The following is a 19,943-nucleotide window of genomic DNA, read 5'->3' on the forward strand; positions in this document are numbered from 1 at the left end:
GAAATCACAGCAAATGTTTTAAATACATATTTTCTATATAACATGCTCCAATTAAAAAATAACTACTATCAGAAAATTTATTTTCCTATTGTGTTTGCATTTTGGTTATACCTCACATCTCACGTCTCTTCCTTATAAATCATACTATTTCATTTAACATTACTTTTATCACTTTGTATCATACAGTAAAATGTTTAAATTCTTAACTAACATTAGATCAAATGGAGATTCTGATATATGTGACATGTAGATCAAAATAACTACATTTTGTTTTCATCTTTTAGGCTATTTAAGATATGTAATGGCATTATATTAAAAGACATTCATAATACTCCCAACTAGCTGTCTTTAATTTTTTACTGGCACATTTGATTTTTAGGCCAACTGATGATTATATAGGTGTGAGCTTACCCTCACAAAGGTAGAAGGTGTCCAAAGTCAAAATGTGCAAATACCAAAAAAAAAAAAAAAAATTTAAAAAGGGAGAAGGCAGGTGCTTTCTCTTCATTTTTAGAAATTTCTCAACGTTAAGATTCTTTTCAGTGCACCACTCCGGGATCAGCCATGGTATTAATTACCTTAAAAATCTCACATGGTGAGTATAGATAATAAAAGATCAAACTCTAAACACACTTTGTTGAGATGCAGGAGGAAGCAGAGACACTCCCAAATTTTGGTAAACAAGCGAACACACCAAAAAACCCAAGCAGAAAAGGTAGAGAAAGAAATTATTGTAAAGTCCTCCCGAAATTCAGAATATTCAAGGTCATTAAACGTAGTTGAACAAACTGCTAGACAGCAATCCACATGCACCGCTCTGGACTTCACTTTCCAGGTTTACTCATTATTTCTTATATCAGGCATGCAGGTGAATATACTCTATCTTCAGCTGTACAGAAACGAACGTTTAGTATATTCATTGGCTTATTAATGAGCACGTTGAAGAACAGGTACAAGGCCACCTACCATTGTCACTGTCTCCTTCAGATGGAACACTGTAGCTAGAGCTGTCCCATGTTTGTGCCTGTGTAAGTTTGTTGAAGGAGATAGGAGGAAGAGTGAGGGCTGGGTCTTGCAGGAGAGCGAGAGAGCCGGTCCGCGTACAGTTGGACAAGGACCAGGAAAAACCAAAGGGACAGCAGCATTTCACAAATGGCATAAGGTTTGTATGGAAATGAAGCGAATTTCATATCATGGGATTTAAATTCAAATGTACAATACAGGAGAAGAATGAAAGATGGCGCATGAAATAAAAAGAATGATAGAAACCGAGTGTTAGTACTTATCAATCATATACTTTGCATGCAGTTAATATCGTTAATCTTAACAGTTCTGCAGCCCACAGACTCAGAGTACTAATGAATCACGTCAGCAGAATGGAAGAGCACCCATAGATAACGCAGATAAAAAGCAGAAGACCTACCAGATACCTTTTTCAAAAACCTTCTAAGTAACTAACAATTGTAGCAAATACCATTCGCACAAAAAATTTGGTTACACAGACACAGCTTAATAATATATGTAAATATATCCATTATTTAGAAATGAGACTATTATAGAATCTGGGTTTACCATTTGTCAATTTTTCCCCCATGGCAATGTAAAATTTCTCTTTAAAGTCTATTGGCACGCTTTACTGATGGCTGTAGCGGGCCAAATCTTTCCTCAACCCTTGACACACACACTTCTCAACATTGTCTTTGATACTGATCGGGAGGGAAACAATTTTGACGCTAGTAGAGTCTCAATTTCAAGCACTTCTGAGTTTGTCATTTATGACGTTAATCAATTTCAAGCACTTCTGAGTTTGTCATTTATGAAATGACATCTTTTTTGTACTAAATATCCATCTAGTAATTTTACACGTTGAGGAAATATCTGTACCATTTTTTTTTCAATGCTAAGGCAGGGCCAATACAATAAATGGACACGCTTCTAGGAACGAATCTTTGAGTATATGTAGTTGTCTTTCCTTGAAGGAAAACACAATTGAGGAAAAATTTTTCTTTTGAAGAAAACTAGCAGCCTATTTAAGAATCTAAGTTCTTATCCCAACTTGCTGATTCGAGCAGTCTGTTTTTATTTATAACACAGAAACCACATAAATCCATATACTTAATTTTAAAATAAAAATTAATTGGCTTTTTAAAGTTTCAAAGCTACTCGGTCAAAAAGAATTTCTTTTTAAATCATACAATCTTCAAGTAAGATCACTATATATATTATTTTCTAGAAAATGGGAAAAATACTGTAATATTTTTAAATCACTAAACAAAATTTAAAATTCCCCAATACATAATGCTAGTTTTATAAAGTTCCTACATGCCACTTGATGTTCCTGAAGATAAATCAGCATTATTTATAGCAACCAAACTCCACCAAGCTTTCAACGGCTAGAACAATTTCCACAGTGGTTAGTCAGCATTTTAGAAAGTTTGGAAGCCTGGAGAGGAAATTATCTCTGTTTTCTGCTATTCAAAATAAATACCCCATTTCTATTTCACCAGTACAAAGAATCTGAAATGGTTGAAGAGTACAAGCACAATGTCGATAAGCTGAGTTTGGACTCCACACAAGGAAGAAAAAGGAATCACTGGGCCAATTTTACAACCAAATTGTAAAGATGCACACTCAAAAGAATATTGTTCTTTGGAGATCCACTCAACTTCTGTTTGCTCCATTATGAACTATTTTGAAATTATGTAAAACTGCCTGTAAGGATTAGGAGCAAGTCTGTAGCCCAATCTGAGGTCCTCTCCCGGCAGGCCAGCACTGAAGGCACGGATGAGATGTGCCCACCTGATCCGAGCACACACCTGAGACCCCAGGGAAACGGAGGCCCAGCCCAGATCTGGCTGCATATTGTCTGCTCATGCCATACATGAGGAAGCCAGTCATTTGAACCTTATTTCACACACACTTTGGCTTTCCATAAAACACCTGCTAATCCTTCCCATGTCCAGGCAGTTTCTCAAATAGCTTTTCCTTAGCGCCCATCCAAAATGCTAGGAAACTATTAACACCTGGCTACATGTTACCCATCAGTCAACTTGCTCTAAATACAAAAAAAAAAAATCCTTCATAAAGAAATTATATTTGTATGGTACCCTTTTACAAAATATACACATGTATAACTTCTACTGTTGCCAAAATGCTTTCTTGAAAAAACAAACAACATCTACATTCTTTACTAGCTTTTTGCTTACATGTGTCTGAGTCCTTTCTTAACACTTCCTTAAAAGCATTATAGTGGGGAGTGTAAACCAAGAACTAAACATGTTAAAACAAAAAAGGACCTACAACCAGGTAGACAGTGCCAGAACTTGAGCGAAGAAATCAAAAGAACCAATTTTTTCTATGCGTATCCCTTTTTAAAATCAATACTCTGCACGTTGCTAGAATTTACACCTGTGAACATACTAACACTAAATTAAAAGAAAGTAGGTAATACAAGCAGAAAGGCTCTTTTAAAGAAATGACTCCTGACCGCTCATGTGAGCCTCGAAATGATCGCCATTACAGGAGAAAATACATAACCCTACACGGGCTAGAAAGCAAACAAGCGATGTCTTAGAGGAGTCACTCTCCCAGAGGCTGCTCTAAATTTAGCTCAGCAGGGTACCAGGAACCGCTGGGGCAAAGGGCTGGCTATTTTCACTTCCCTGGATAAAAGACTCATTGGAAAATTTTTGCCCCACTCACACGCCCCATCACCTTTTCTCTTCACTCTGACTGAAAAGGAGGGAAGGTATCTGCTACTGAGAGCATGGACTTAGCAGGTGACTCACTGAAAACAAGGCTCCAAAGTCTGCCCCCGCCCCCCTGCCCCGGACTCACGTTCGCCCGAGTTCGTCACAGCTGCTCACGCTAGAACATCGACATTTAATAAAAGACTCAGGAGAAGCCACTGAGTATTTACGAGTACAAAGATGCTGAGGTTTTCATTTACCTGATCGAGGCTTCAGGCCAAATGGCCCCGTGCTGTTGGCGGTAGGAGAGATGGCAGGGGAGTTGGCTCTAATCTGCAGGATCAGAAAGAAAAGACGGTTTAAAAACAACACCCGAAAGCAGAACTATACATGCTTCTCTACGTTCGAGGATTATAGTAAGACCGCTACCTTTTGGATTTGCTGCTTTGTGATGAAGCCCGGACCAAAAAATTTGATACTGGATGCATCTTCGCACTGCAAATGCCTTAAGCGGCATCATCAACAGAATGTTGTTTGGGGAGGGAGAGCTAATTGTTATCTGCTCAATAAAAAAATATTCTACAATCATGTGAAACTGGCAATCCCTTTCTGCTGCAGAATAGATGCGTGCATGTGTATACATACACAGGAACACACTCACATCCACCTCACAGAGGGGACATCTGAGGAATGATGTCCTAACACAGCGAAATAAGAAAACAGATAACACTGAACAGATGTCTCATCTACAGGGAAGGCACACACTGAATCATTTATGGATACCAGGACATTCTAAATATTGCCTGTCTGAGCCATCACTTTGTCTTCTATAAAGATGTTGCCATATTTGCTTTGCAAAATATATCTTATGAAATTAATCCTTAATTATGGATAGGGCCAGCTAAGACTAGGATAGCTAATGAAAGAGACTCCCCCAGAGAATCTGCAATACAATTGGGTCGTGAATCATGACAGTCTCAGATTATGTATTTCTGTCAAAGATATTCCAATTCAGGCTGCACAAAATACCTCAGCTTACGTGAATCTTCAGGAAACTCACCTCATTTGGAGAATACTCGCTCCCGTTACTCTGTAATGTTAGGTCATTTTGCACCTTAAGGAAAAAAATGCATGGTATATTTATTAGACCATAAAATTATTGAGGCAAGAACTGCATCCTTCTGACTTCCATCATATCCCTGGTACACAGCCACACAAGGAATATACATGGAATTAATTATTCAGTGTGTTAAGTAGCTAAGTAGTTCATACTTACATTTGCTAAAAACATGCAGCTATTACATTCGCGCGCGCACACACACACACACACACACACACACACACACACACACACAAAATACATCTAAAGTATCACACAAACTAAGAAAAGGAATCTCCCAGAGCAAAGCGTTCAGCCCAAAGTACCTGCCTTGCTAGGTTACTAAGCCACTTGCGGGCTCCCACCCCCCCATTTGAACGAGAGGTTTTTAGAAATGGTACAAGGCAGCACTTCCCAAATACACAGAACCCCACTGGGAGCTTTTAATAAACGTACATGCCTGGACTCCAAATTACCTGCCACGATCTTAACGTTGTTCATTCAATGCCAGTTTGCTTTGGCAACCAAGGAGGAAACTAGCTTATGTTACTCAGATCTGCCTTCTACATATGGTGATCAAGAACCCCACAGATTACCCTAATAAAAATCTGGGGATAACTAATATAAGCATCTTCATTTATACTATGCCAAATCAGTATAAATTTAAGATGTCTGTTCCTACTGAGGAGTGCTATTTAAAAAATATTCTGAACTTTGACAAATCCAAAGGAAAAACATATATTTAGAATAAAATGTCATTAATTTCCCTATCCAGTTAAGCAGCTCTGTTAGAACTACTAACAAGTATCTGCAGGGCTGATCCCTCTATAAGCAATTCCTTCCTCTGATTTTTTTTCCTGTTGTGCCCCCAATACCTTCCCCAATTTGTTACTATCTATGAATGAGACTATCATTTGCAATTCTTCCTGAATGGAGGCCAGTGCTACCTAAACTTGATACGGACAGTCATCTAAAGTATATGTAAAGTCAGACAATGTGATGTATAAACCACTTCATAACTGCGGCCTCACCTGTCGAACTGGTGACCCAAGTCCAAACTACCCCCCAAACCCAGGTTTACTTCCTTCTCCTTAACTTCCTATCTCTTTCCTGGTCTCCCAGAGCACCTAAAACACTCAGGATTACAGACCATGTCATATCCTACTCTCAAGTTTTTCAAAATCTAAGTCTTCTTCCCTTCATAATTTTTAAAACACCTTAAAAGGAAGGACAAGTTCATATCCTTAATACCCCAGTCCTTGACACCAAAAACAAAATGAAATCCAGCACAAGTACTCAACAAACACTGGCTAACTGAGTCAAGATTACGCTACAGATATTACTTTCCTCCTGAATGAGATGGAGGAGAGAATGTAAAAACAACCACATCATTGATGAGGATCACATTTAAGTACTGTATCATCACTGGCACTGGCATTGCTAATCCGTTACTTCCTCTTCCTCCTCCCTGGGACTTCTAGAGCCAGCTATCCTATCCCTCCTTTTTAAAATCATTGACACGTGCCTGTCATGGACAGATGACTGCCCTAGAGAAGGGAGACAATGAGTAAGAACTTCCTATGCCAAATAGGAGTCCTCATTCAACCAAAAAGGAAAAAAAAAAAAAAAAAAATATATATATATATATATATATATATATGAACACAAAACACTATAAATCAGATGTGGAGTAGAGATATCTTTGTTCTAGAGGATTTGTGTCTCACTGGTATTCCTGAAATCACGCACCCAGGGTCCTAAAGTAACTGTTCACTGAATGCTTACTGGTTGTAGCAGAAAAACAGGATAGTAATTACATGATTGCTAAGCAACAATTGGGTAATCAAATTAACATCATCTCTGAGGGCCACACAGACATAGGGGATATCCTGAGAAGGACACAAATCACCCGTGCGGTATAGAATCTCAATCTAAACGTGGGAAATAGGAGGAACTTCTGTCCCACAAAATAAGGGGCATACACCATTGAGAAGAGAGCTATAGTCTTCAAAATTTCAAGGCCATAAAAACCAAGGAAAAGTTACAGAAATGTTCCAAAATAAAGAAAAATGTAGATACTGCATGACTAAATACAACACCTGCCACTAGACTGGGCCCTACACTAGAAGGGAAAAAATGAAGAACATCATTACATCAACTGAAAAGTTTGGAACATGAATGGTAGATTAGATGAAAACATTTTATCAATGTAAATTTATGAATGTGATAACCAAACGTAGTTAGGTAAAATAAAATCTCTATTCTCAGAAAACATACACTGAAATGTTTAGGAAAAAAGGACTATGATGTACGAAACTCTCACAAGTTTCAGAAAAAGAACTGTGTGTGGAGAAACAAAGACAAGAAACAATAGAGCAAATGAGGTAAAACGTTGATAATAGGTAACTCCAGGTAAAAGGATGCCATTTTGGTAACTTTTAATAGAACCTTACAATTTTCCCCCACATTTTTGTAAGTTTCAAATTATTTCCAAAGAGGAAGCTTTTTTTTTTTTAAATTTTTTTTTTCAACGTTTATTTATTTTTGAGACAGAGAGAGACAGAGCATGAACGGGGGAGGAGCAGAGAGAGAGAGGGAGACACAGAATCGGAAACAGGCTCCAGGCTCTGAGCCGTCAGCACAGAGCCCGACGCGGGGCTCGAACTCCCGGACCGCGAGATCGTGACCTGGCTGAAGTCAGACGCTTAACTGACTGCGCCACCCAGGCGCCCCATGAGGAAGCTTTTGAAGAAAAGCGGATCAACTATCATCAATCACTCAATAATAGAAAAGTGGGCCTGCACAGGATCACAAGTATTGTGTCTCAAAGGAGAGAGCCCGTTGGAATGGTGCTGGGGCAGCCTTCACATAAGATGCTTCCTGATGTTCCAGAACTGGGTAATCCAATGATGCCTCTACCGGGAAAGACACGGTGCAGTAATTCTAAGGACCACACCGATAACAACAATAGAGTGGCAGAGTCAGAGTAATAGCTGCCACCTAGGTGCCCCAGCTTGTGAGACCGGTCCCAATTTAGAAAAAATGAAGGTGAAGTTTGGAGAGATAGCCCACAGTTGCCCAGTTAGCAAGTCTTTGAGGTAGGATTACAACTCAACACAATTCTAAGGTACGGCTCTCAACAATGAAACCACAGTAGTTCTCTCTCCTCTTCCTCAACACAGACTTCGCTAGTAAAGAGTGTGAAACTGCTTCACTACACTCCCCATGCTCAGACACTTCAGGGGACATAAACTGGTGTGTATAGCGGAATTAGCCATCCTAAACCCACTCATTAAGGAGAGATGAATTAGAGTGCCACCCAGGTTTCACTCCCAAGTCACCAGCTCAAACCTACTTATATAACTGCTTCTCTGGGACCGTTTAGGCTCATCTAGTCAAAACTGCTTTCGGCAGCCAACCACATTTCACACACCGTAACTCTGCCCTTACTCTGCCCCCAAATAACTCCCCCAGGTCACTCTGCTAAGGTCTTCTAATCCTCCTAGGGACTTCTCAAATCATTTGTCCTTGCCTTTCAAGTCTTTTGTAGTTTATTTTCTCCTGGCCGCTTCCGAGGCTTCCTTCTTGGCTCTAAAATTGCAACGAATGGGCCTACGCTTTCTGATGTCTCGGGGTTCCTTAGGGATCTCAGTTGCTACTGCCTGGCTCAGCAAGACCATCTGACCCAAGAAATTTCGAGATTTTAATGGAAATAGCCGACCCTCATCTTTAATGGAAGACGGAAGTATAATACACAGGAAAACTAAATAAGGCAGAAGTATACAAAATCAGAAAAACAGACCATTCATAAAATCAAATATTGGTTCAATGACTGTTCGATCCCAATGATAAATCTTTGTAGAATACGGGAGCCACCATTCCATGGTGGAGGACTGCACGGAGCTCTGGTTAATCCAAGAGCAGCCTTACCTCACAAACGGGAGAGGTCTCCAGCTGTATTTGACCACTGTAGGAAAAAAAAGGATATAAAGTGGAATTTAAAGCATACCTACTTCAATGTAGAAAGAGAAAATACATTTAGTTACAAAAAGGTCAACATACTTTAGTGCAGAATCTTGTAAGTCTAAGGCTTCTGCTGATTCCACAGGATAAAAGTTTACAACATTTCTCTCTGAAACATCTGTGCTTAATCTAAAGAGTAGGAAAAAAAGATGTTAGCATGTTAGTTAAACTTTTCGTAGGTTCTATGATTTTAATAAATCCAATGCTTTGGGTCATATTTAGTTTATAATTTTAGTATATTAAAAAGTTATGTTTATCATTAGATTAAGTAATCAAAGGTTTATGGTAGAAATTTCAAGTTACATGGTATTTTCCCACCATGTGCAAAATTTTATATAATTTGAACATCATTTTCTATCTGCTATTGGTACTGAAATACAACTTCTTTGCAATATAATAGCAATTTCTGCCAAAGTCATAATATTCATAGGTAGCACAAAATTCTATTCTAGAACTTGATTAATTTATAGAGGTAAATAAAATCGCTAAGAGTACTATATTATGTTACATGTATGAAGGGCATTTTGTTTTAATAGGAAGATATCTCTGATATATACTAGTACTCTCATTTTAACGTTTATTCATTTTTGGGACAGAGAGAGACAGAGCATGAACGGGGGAGGGGCAGAGAGAGAGGGAGACACAGAATCGGAAACAGGCTCCAGGCTCTGAGCCATCAGCCCAGAGCCTGACGCGGGGCTCGAACTCACGGACCGCGAGATCGTGACCTGAGCTGAAGTCGGACGCTTAACCGACTGCGCCACCCAGGCACCCCAGTACTCTCATTTTAAAAAATTAGAATTCATAAGCAATTTGATATGCAATTTTATTTCTGAAATTACCTTACAGATAGTTTCTGAATTTCTGCAATTTTAAGAGTTGAATTCTGTTTAAGATCTATAAAACCAGGAATTTCTGTAAGTCATATGAAAGTTACAAGGCTACTGTAAAAGGTAGGGATGAGTCATATTATATATGCCCTATTGAAAATGCTGTCAAATCTATAATCAGAAATCCTTAAAAAAGAAACCAAGATAAAGACAAAATAGGATACCAATATTCAACTAGGTTTTTTTGATGTTAAGTTTGTATGAAAGGTAAACCTCTAAAATTTAATCCTATAATCAGTGGTTTAACTCAAACAACAAAAAGTTTGGACCTATGAAATATGAGATAAAGAAAAACCCAATATTTATGTGTATTTTTATTATTAATATTCAGTCCCAAGCAGCTAGAAATAAGTGACCTCTTGAAGAGCCCTCTCTTAATAGAAACAAACAGTGACCCTTTCTTTATCGCTATTATACTGGCTCACAGAAACATTATTATAAGTTAGAACTGTCCTATCATGATAATTATTCAGGATGAACAACAAAGATCTAAAGCAGCCAAAGTAGTGAGTTATTTTAGGCAGCAAATGAAAGCCATATAAAGTTTTACAATATGATACAATTTTAAAATAGCATTCCATAAAGATGCAAATCAATTAGCTCTTGGAAAGTTACTCAGGACTGTTTTCTTCCGCAATTCGAGCACACACCCACCATTCCACTCGCTCTACATTCTTGGCAACTCACTGCCTCAAATGTTTCCAAGCTAGCGAGGAATCCTGAGGTCCTCAGTTCATCGCACTTCTCATGAAGGATGACGAAATTAAGGCCCAGAGCTGGGAACCCTCCTCCAGGTCACCGAGATCTTCACTACTGGGCTCCGGGCCCACATTCCCCAGCCACTTTTATTTCCCCCAAATGAGGCTGTTCTTTTTCACTCTGTGGTTCACATATTAATCAATCTCAAATTTGTAAGAAGAAACGTTTATTGGGGGCGTGATACAACATGCAAAAGGTACAAGTATTGAAATAATATATTAAGTCTGAGCCCAAGGGGGGTCCTTTCTCTGTAATGTCACACTTTAAGTCTCGTTTCTGGACTCATGTTCCCTTCCCATCTATACGCTTGGCCTTGGGAATCTCATCCTCATTATACAGCTCTGTTACTGCAGCACCTTACGAAATGACTTTCAAATCTAAGTCTCGAAGCCCCAGAACGAAACTCCTAGCAGCAGAATGGACATTGCCACCTTGGATTTTATTCGGCACATCCTATGCGGACCACAACATCCTCCTCCTCAACCCTGGGGCCCTCTTGGTTCCCCATCTCAGATAACCAGAAACCTGGTGCTCATATCTAACCAGTCTGCACTGTTTCTTCACACTGTTCTCACCACCCACCGCAAATAACCTGCCAAAAAACTACAACAGTGCCTGCTGCTAAGGGTCTACAATTCATAAAAGTATAAAAAAAAAAAATACTAATTTAGAAATACCTACAGAAAAACATCCACAGTAATATATTTCCTTCCAGTTTTAATTTTTTGTCTGTTTCTGACACAAAATAAGACCTAATTCAGTCTATATAATTGGGATCAAAGCTTTGCATTTTATATACTTTTAAAGTGATTATAAAATGAGCATTCTTTTTTTTTTTAACGTTTATTTATTTTTGAGACAGAGAGAGACAGAGCATGAACGGGGGAGGGTCAGAGAGCGGGAGACACAGGATCTGAAACAGGCTCCAGGCTCTGAGCTGTCAGCACAGAGCCTGACGCGGGGCACGAACTCATGGACCGCGAGATCATGACCTGAGCCGAAGTCGGACGCTCAACCGACTGAGCCACCCAGGTGCCCCTAAAATGAGCATTCTAAAATATATTGGAAAATTTAAAAAAACACATTGTATCAGCCATGTGCTATTCCATTTTATAAAGGACCAAATTATATTTAAGTATCTCTGAAATATTACATTATTTCATTTTCCCCAAATGTTTGCTATAAAAATATCTTCCCCTCATAATCTTTGTTCATATCTCTTCATCCCTTAGGATACATTTTTAGAATTTATTTCAAAAAGTTTACATATATTTTAGACAACGGCCATGTACTACTAGGATGTCTTCTAGAGTGGTTTTGCTAATTTGCCTTCCTACTAGCAGTTTATAAATTATTTCAGATCTTCACAATCCTAAGAAGTAAGTACGTGGATCCCATCTCACAGAGGAGGAAACTGGCGTGCAGAATAGTTATATCTTAACCCACATTAGTGGTGTTGGAGCTGGGTTCAGAACCTGTGGCTGGCTGATCCAAAATCTTTACCCCCAGATGAGCTGCTTCCCCATTCCTTATAATTTCCCACAAACACATACAACACACACACGTGTCCTCTTGTCCCTGTTTCCCACCCTCTCACTGACTTCCCTGGTTTAGAATGTGAAACGCAGCTCTTTAAAGAACATGCTTTGATTAGGCATTCATGAATAAGCCAGGCTCTGAGCCACACAGTAGGGAGAATTAGGAACACGAATAATCGTATTTTTAAAGCACCACCACCTCCCTCTACATATGAAATAAAGTCTGGGCTCCTCAACACAGCATTTGAAGACATCCTCAGCACCCCTCCGACTGCCCCTCCACAGCTTCTCAGCCCTGGCTGTGCATCAGAAGCACTGCCCAGATTTTTAAAAGGTGGAAACGGCCAGACCCCAGCCTCCCAGGTAGAGTCCACGCCTGCTCCACTCCTTCTGACCTCCATGCCTTTGCCTAAGCTTTTAATTCAATCCAGGGTTTGCTTTTTCCATGAAATGGCCAGTAATTAAAGGCGCAGATGAACTATCCCAGCCTTCAGGGAGGCCAGCCCCGCCATCTCCCCATTTCCATCTGCGGCCAGGAATTCACTGGAGCCTATCACTTTAAGCACCTAAATCAATTACACTTACAAATAGCTACTCAAAGTCATCTCTCTACCATAGCTTAAGTTCTTAGAAGGCAAGGGCTGTGTCTTGTTCATCTTTATATCCCCAGAGGTGCACGCAGTAGATCTTCCCATGATCTCTAAGCACTCAATTAATGTCTACAGAACTGAAATGCTTTTCAAATCAATCGCTAAAGACTTTCAGCCAAACACACTGACCCATCACTATTCTTTTAGGGCCAAGCAACATTGGTGGTGAGCCATTACTGGCACTCTGGGACTTGCTAACCACCCTTTTCATGAATTGCCAAAATGTGGTATAACTTCTGTGTTCACCATATTACGAGACCGTATCATTTTCATATTTAAGTCCACAAGACCCATAAACAGTTTACCAGGAATAAGCTTTGGATCTATTTTCCTAGTGATAAAGTAGTTAGTACCTGATACTGGCTATACTGTCTTACTGAAAAATATTTTGTTCACGGGAATTCCATGATCCTTTGCTAAGAAACCAAAAAATGTATCTACTGCATTCTGTGCCTCTGATGACAATGGCCAATTCAATTAAAAACTTATCTCATAACCCCAATCTTTAGAAATATATTGTTTAGGTAACATAAGTTTGGCATCTCAAAATAAATACGATAGCACTTGATAAAACAATTCTTTCATTTTTGGAAAATCTCCTTGGTATTTCTAGAAGTCAGGAGTTGAACTTGAGGCAACATCAAATATGCATTTTCATCGTGTTGCTATTTTCTAAGAATTATGCCAAAACGTCCCATATGAAGTTCATGAAGGGTGAATACATTTCATTAAGGGGTAGCAAAAGGGGGGAACGATCTCCATCACTCTAGAAGTGTGACTCTGACGCTTATGGATCTTGCAAAAGCTTTTCTTCTGGGGGGTTAGACTGAGCCCAAACTGTGTACAGACATTTTTAAAGGCGAGACGATATACTCACACGAAACCTGGGCCAAGGAAAGACGCACGTACCTGTCGGGATCTTGCAGCAAATCTACCGCTTCTCTCAGCTGTTCGATCATCGCCATATCCACATCCTGGTCTTTGGATGAACTTATTCTGTAGCATGAACCAAGCATAAGAGTGACAATGATTACTAGAACATGGATATTATCTAGATTCTTAAGAGCACACTTATAAAAATGCATCTAACATGTAAAAGTGATTTCCACAAACTCCACCTTATAATGAACGTGTGTCAGTAGCCTGCAGAGGAGATGGCCAGAGTGTGGTAGAAATGGAGCTACTGGGTGGGGGAAGCCTGGCTCTGCTATTAAATAGCTCACACAAAGTCTCAATGCCCACGGGCCTGTATCTGCTCCTCTAGAAAATCAAGGCGATGTGCTCTGTGGGTGGTTCCCTCGCTGTGCTTTCCTGAGCCCTGGGGGGATGCCCTGATGCAGCAGGCCTACAATACTTTTGCCTCTTCCAACTCCAGTGCTACCAGTGTGGCTTGCTTGGTTTTACTGCTTTCATACAATATGGGATTTTGCTGTGGGACAGTGGTTCTCACTCAGTGCAGGCTCTTCGGGCAGCAAAATCATCTGTGGCACTTGAACAAAAGGCCAAGCCAGAGACTGGGGCTCCACAGGCAGGGTTGAGAACGATTAGATAAAAGATTTAGAATGGGGCTTCCAAAGCCTTATACACAGTTGACCCTTGAACAACGCAGGTTTGAACTGCATGGGTCCGTTTATACACGGGCTTTTTTTTTTTCCCAAAATATATTGGAAAATTTTTTAGAGATTTGCAGCGATTTGAAAAAATTCACAGATGAAATGCATAGCCCAGGAATACTGAGAAAGTTCAGACAAAGTTAGGTATGTTTTTAAGAATACATCATATAATACATATACAAAATATAGGCAAATCAACTGTTTATGTTATTGGTGAGTCTTCTGGTCAACAGTAGGTTTTTAGTAGTAAAATTTGGCAGGTGGGGGGGGGAGTTGAAAGTAATATACAGGTTTTAACTGTGCTGGGGTTGGTGCCCCCAATTCCTGCATTGTTCCAGAGTCCACTGTGGTTTAAAAGAACACCCTCCCTATAAAATCTCTTCCCTATAATTCTTTGATTCTATAATCAAGCTAGTCCTCCTTACTATTACAGAAATATATTCAATGAATAGATAATACAGGACAGTGATGTGAAAGGTACCCAGCAATGTTTTTAAAGGTCAAGAGATATTTGATCATGGTTCCTGCTCTCCACTACAGAATATAGGTCAACGTGTTTCTCTAGGTGGAAAAACTTTGTTTTTAATTTTCTTTCAGTGTTTATTTATTTTTGAGACAGAGAGAGAGAGACAGAGCATGAGCAGGGGAGGGGCAGAGAGAGAGGGAGACACAGAACCTGAAGCAGGATCCAGGCTCTGAGCTGTCAGCACAGAACCCGACATGGGGCTCAAACCCACGAACCGTGACATCATGACCTGAGCTGAAATCAGATGCTTAACCGACTGAGCCACCTAGGCGCCCCTAAGTGGAAACACCTTTTAATATAATAAAGACTCACTAAGGGGGAGTCTCCTACAAGATATGAAGGAAGGTCCAGGCCCACATGCCAGATCATGGAAAACGAAATCCTGGGAACCAAAAATCTACTGCATGCCACATGGTCCATATTCAATTCCCCTGGAAATGGTTCATCATATAATAGATGACTCAGGCCCTCCCCTGTAAAGCTGGCCAAGTAAATCTTTATGTGCAATAGAGTTAAAGGGATATCCATGTGATGTGAGATTCCTTGGGTTCAATGCCAGCCTTTTGTAACCCTGGGGCAAGATCATCGATCTCTGTGCCTCAGTTTTGTCATATGTGAAATGGGGGATAATAATAGAACTTACCGTACAGACTTGGTGTGAATATGAAATCAGTTACTACCTATGGAATACTTAGAACACTGCCGAGCATGGAGTGTTTAATAAATGTTAGCTATTACAATTTTAGACATAGGACCAAGACATGAGAGGTATACGGTTTTCTCAGATCTTGAACCTGAAGGCTAGGTAAAGAGTGACTGGGACTACGTATTGCTCTGGGTCCAGTTGTTGGTTTCTTCAGACAAATGGCAGTAAGCTAGAATCACCAGTGTAGAAACTTCATATAATCTCCTGAATCACGTTCTATCCACAGCCTCCAATCAGATGAAACTCAAGGCCAAGGAAGAGGTGTGACCTTGCACCGTAACACCCCAATACCATAACAATAAGCATCGGACAGAGAAAAAGCTATTGATAGGAATGATAGGAAAAACTTATCAATGATAAGAAAAACTTACCAATATCACTGGGTGAGAATATAGGCTTACCCCAAGTAAAGCAGACCAAAATTCTATCACGACAGGGCTGCCTTCTGCTTGAACCATGAACTTTACAGGTAGCTCATAACCAGGCCCTGGATACTCACATTCCCTCAGGTTGCCAGTGCGTGTCCTCTTCTATCCGTAACAGTTCTTCACAGTCCTCAGCCCTATCCTATGGACAGAACATATGGGAATTCTGAGAGCCACTGGCTATCAACAGTCAACAGTCAAACCCTGCCCTCGTCCATGTTCACAGGACCCTTAGTCACAACAGCCAAAACGTGGAAACAATCCAAGTGTCCATCTACACATAAATGGATAAACAAAATATGGTCTATACATACAATGGAACGTCATCGAGCCTTCGAAAGGAAGTTCCGACACGTGCTACAACACGGTGAACCTTCAAGACATTATGCTCAGTGAAATAAGTCAGTAACAAGAAGCCAAATACTGTATGATTCCACTTATATGAGGTCCCTGGAGTCATCACCCATAGAGACAGAAAGCAGAATGGTGGCTCCCAAGGGAGGTGGGGGGGGGGGGGCAGGGAATGGGAAATTACAGTTTAATGGGTTTGAAGTCTCAGTTTTACCAGATAAAAAAGGTTCTGGGGATGGATGGTGGTGATGGCTGCAAAACAATGAGAATATTCCACTGAACTGTACACTTAAAAATGGCTAAAATGGTAAGTTTTATGTTATAGATATTTTCCACAATTAAAAATTAAATTAAAGAGATCTGACCCAGGACCACAATACCGGTTAACTTAGAGTCAGAAATGTAAAGCTTAATTCTATTTCTTACTACCCTCTTAGCACCTCTTGCTGTTGACAGATTCCTCCATTATTAGTTGGGTTTGTCAGTCACATGAGAATACGCATTGTACTGTTTGTGAGACGAGGGTGTGTGTGTGTGTGTGTGTGTGTGTGTGTGTGTGTGTGTGTGTGTGTGTTCTTGGGAAAAAAAGTATAAAACAGTTAACAGAAAATGCCTCAGAGTGACCTTTCCAGAAAGAGAAGACATTCATTTCCAGATTTTAAAAATTTCCACTTTTCTCTTTTTACAATGGACATACTTCTAAGAAAAGTATTCACCTAGAATGCATTGAAAAGAATGTGAATCTCTTTCCATGTTAACTTTTACTAGATGGTAACGGCAATTCTATTACATTTGCAAACTTATCCTGATGCACTGAGTGGTGGAAAGCCAAGCAATTACTGAATATAAAAGAAAATCAGACACATTTACAGACAAACGGAGAGGTTATGTCTGACAGGGACCGGCTCCTAATGTCAGAAAATACACACCCCAAACTTTGAGAAGATGTTCCATGTTATAAAAATCTGAGGACACTGGCAGTACGTTGGCATTTAAGGTGACAGATTGGTAACCTTGAACTTAAATGTTAAGGTGCCAAACAAAAGAAGATTTAAAAAAAATTATTTGATCCTCAACTTGCCTTAATATATGTTATAAATTCTGAACGGAGAACATCTCTTCCATCAGTAAATTGGTCTCTTTCTTCTCCTGAGTTGTCATTGTCCCCCAGAAGGGAAGGCTCTGGTTGAAATTCCTGATGAAAGTCCCCTATCAGGAAAATACAGAGAAAGACAAAAAGACGGTCTCATGAAGAGACGAGCAAAGCACAGATGAACCTCAAAACCAGCTAACTATTTCAGTCTCCTCTCTTACCTCTTATAGAGGTGTATGAGTGACCCCACTTCTCTCTTCCCTGAGGGTGTCAGGAAAAGATGAATAAAGGAGGAAAAGGAGGGAGAGAAGTAAAAGAAATGGAAAGCCCCCCAAAATGAACTGGCAAGTCAACTCCTCTTCGTGGCTTAGTCCCTTATGAAAGCAATGAGATCTCCTGTAACTTTCTCAAGAAACAGAGGAAAGAAAGTATAAAGAGGCAAATGGAACAGCAAACAGATCTCTTCTCCCCGATCTGGAAACTAAAAAGAATCAAGGAGGGCTACCTTTAAGGACGCCCCCCTAGCAGAATACCCACTTCTAGAACAAAGAGGAAAAAACTCACTGGTAACAAATCACAGAATTCTTTTATTTTAAGTTTGCCTAAAACACTACCTCCTATACTGTATAATGTTATAAAGATTATCTACTAAAAAGGCAGTTATATTCTTGCATGAAGTATACAGTGATATTTTTTGGAGAGTGTGTGGTTCCAATCATAACCTCAGATAAACATAAATGCTAAACTTATGTGCTAAACTAAAAAAAACCTGAAGGTATGAAGTGAAAGCAAACGCTAGTTGGTTCACACAGCTCCCCTATCACTAATGAGGGCATATTCAAACTGTTAGGGAGATGATCTGCATATTAATCTAGTTCTGTATTATTCACATATCATGAAATCATGTGCTAAAAATCAGCAAACACTAAATTTTAGGATTTTCTTTAACAGTCACTGAACAAATAAGAGTAGTAAAAAAAAAAAAAAAATCAAAACCCTACCCTAATGTAATCAACTGAGGGCTTCCACCAACTTATGAAATACGTTGCTAGGATTTTCAAGGTAGGCAGGACATAAAGTGCTTAGCGATCATTTGATGATTATTAGAGAACCACAGAACTTTAGAGCTACAGAAGACCATGGGTAATTAGGTAATTAGATATTTCCTAATCTAACCATCTCACTTATAGGTGAGAGAATTAAGGTCAACTATCGTGTCCAAAGTCAAGTGGACTCCTAGGCACACATCTCAACTATATTTCCTCCCTTCACATGTGGTTAGAAGTGGCCATATGTCCGAGCCTAGCTTGTAAGAGATGGGCACTCCTAGGCACAGCCCATTAAAAACCTCTTGTGAGCAAACCTCCACGTTCGGCCCTCTTCTGCCCTAAAATAGGACCTTGGAAGTCTTGTGTTAAAGGTGGTGGAATCTCAGAATGAAAGCAGCGTGGGTCTTTGGAGGGGAGCTGCCTGCCAATCACTAACTCTCGTGTAGACTTGATTTGGATTGTGTTAAGCCAGTGAGATTTGGGGATTTCATGTGCTACCACGGCTGTTGTTGCCTAATAGGTCTACATAGTAATGGTTTCTTTCCAAGAGTGGATTTAAAGACTGTTATATAAATCTTCAAAATGAGAACAACTCTACTACTGGCTAGCTGTGTGATCACTGGCATGTTACTTAAACTGTCTCACCTGTAGGATGGAGATGATTAAAATTTCGGAGTTTTGGACTTTAAATGGGATCACTTTCACAGATGAGCAAAGAGCCTGGTGCTCAGGAAATGCTCAATAAGCGTTAGCTATCATCAAGGCCCTATCGGGACAGATTGCAAACATAGCATTTGAAACTTAAAAACAAGCACTTTCTCCCCGTCATTCATTGTCAGACCTTTAACTGGGCTAAGGCGATGGCACGGGTCCTCCTTGATGATCTGTTCTTCTTCCATGATATTTGACATTGGCACGTTGAGGCTAACCGTGTCTTCATCAGAAGGCTAAAAAGGAATAGTGCACTACTTTATTCCAGGGACAAGAGTTCTCTATGTAGATTAAAAGAATGCTATGTGATAAAAAAAAAAAAAAACAAAAAAAAAAAACAACAAAAAAAAAACAAAACTGTGATTCTCAAACACATAATATCGAGTAAAAGATGCCAGATACAAAGCATGGTTCCACTTACGTAAGTTCAAAAACCAGCAAAACTAATCCATGGTGTCTGAAGTCCGGATAACGGCTACTCTTGGCTTGGAAGGTGGGCGCATGAGTGGGCTTTCTGGGGTACTGGTAAAGCTCTGTTTCTTGAACTGGCAGCTGGTAATATGGGTGTGTTCGCTTTGTCAAAACTCACTGAATTAACACTCAAGTGTCTCTCTGTACATGTTTTGACCTAAAATTTTGTCAGGTACCTGATGGCATTTTCCAACCTAAGAGCAATGGTCAGGGCACTAAGAAGGACTATGTAATACCTGACAGAACAAAGGAATAATTGTAAATATATATAGTGTGATGTTATAAATATGGTCAATATCACAGTGGCCCAAAGGCCAACCAATCGTTGTAATAGCAATGGTACTCTGAGA

The 19,943-nt window shown here is 39.7% G+C and overlaps 1 protein-coding gene across 5 annotated transcripts in view; it reads right to left on the reverse strand.

The window, feature by feature from the left end:
* LRCH1 (leucine rich repeats and calponin homology domain containing 1) overlaps nt 1-19,943 on the reverse strand; it is a 204,317-nt gene that overhangs the window by 33,043 nt on the left and 151,331 nt on the right. For 3 of the 5 annotated variants that reach the window (XM_023239734.2, XM_019813191.3, XM_023240296.2), the window contains exons 8-16: nt 19,253-19,358; nt 17,351-17,478; nt 15,993-16,060; nt 13,558-13,644; nt 8,851-8,940; nt 8,719-8,755; nt 4,750-4,803; nt 3,950-4,022; nt 967-1,071 (exon numbers count right to left, since the gene is read on the reverse strand). In XM_023239734.2, the coding sequence (XP_023095502.1) occupies nt 967-1,071; nt 3,950-4,022; nt 4,750-4,803; nt 8,719-8,755; nt 8,851-8,940; nt 13,558-13,644; nt 15,993-16,060; nt 17,351-17,478; nt 19,253-19,358 (748 nt within the window). 5 annotated transcript variants of the gene reach the window in all.

Source organism: Felis catus, chromosome A1 (genome assembly GCF_018350175.1).
Source record: "Felis catus isolate Fca126 chromosome A1, F.catus_Fca126_mat1.0, whole genome shotgun sequence".
NCBI lineage: Eukaryota > Metazoa > Chordata > Mammalia > Carnivora > Felidae > Felis > Felis catus.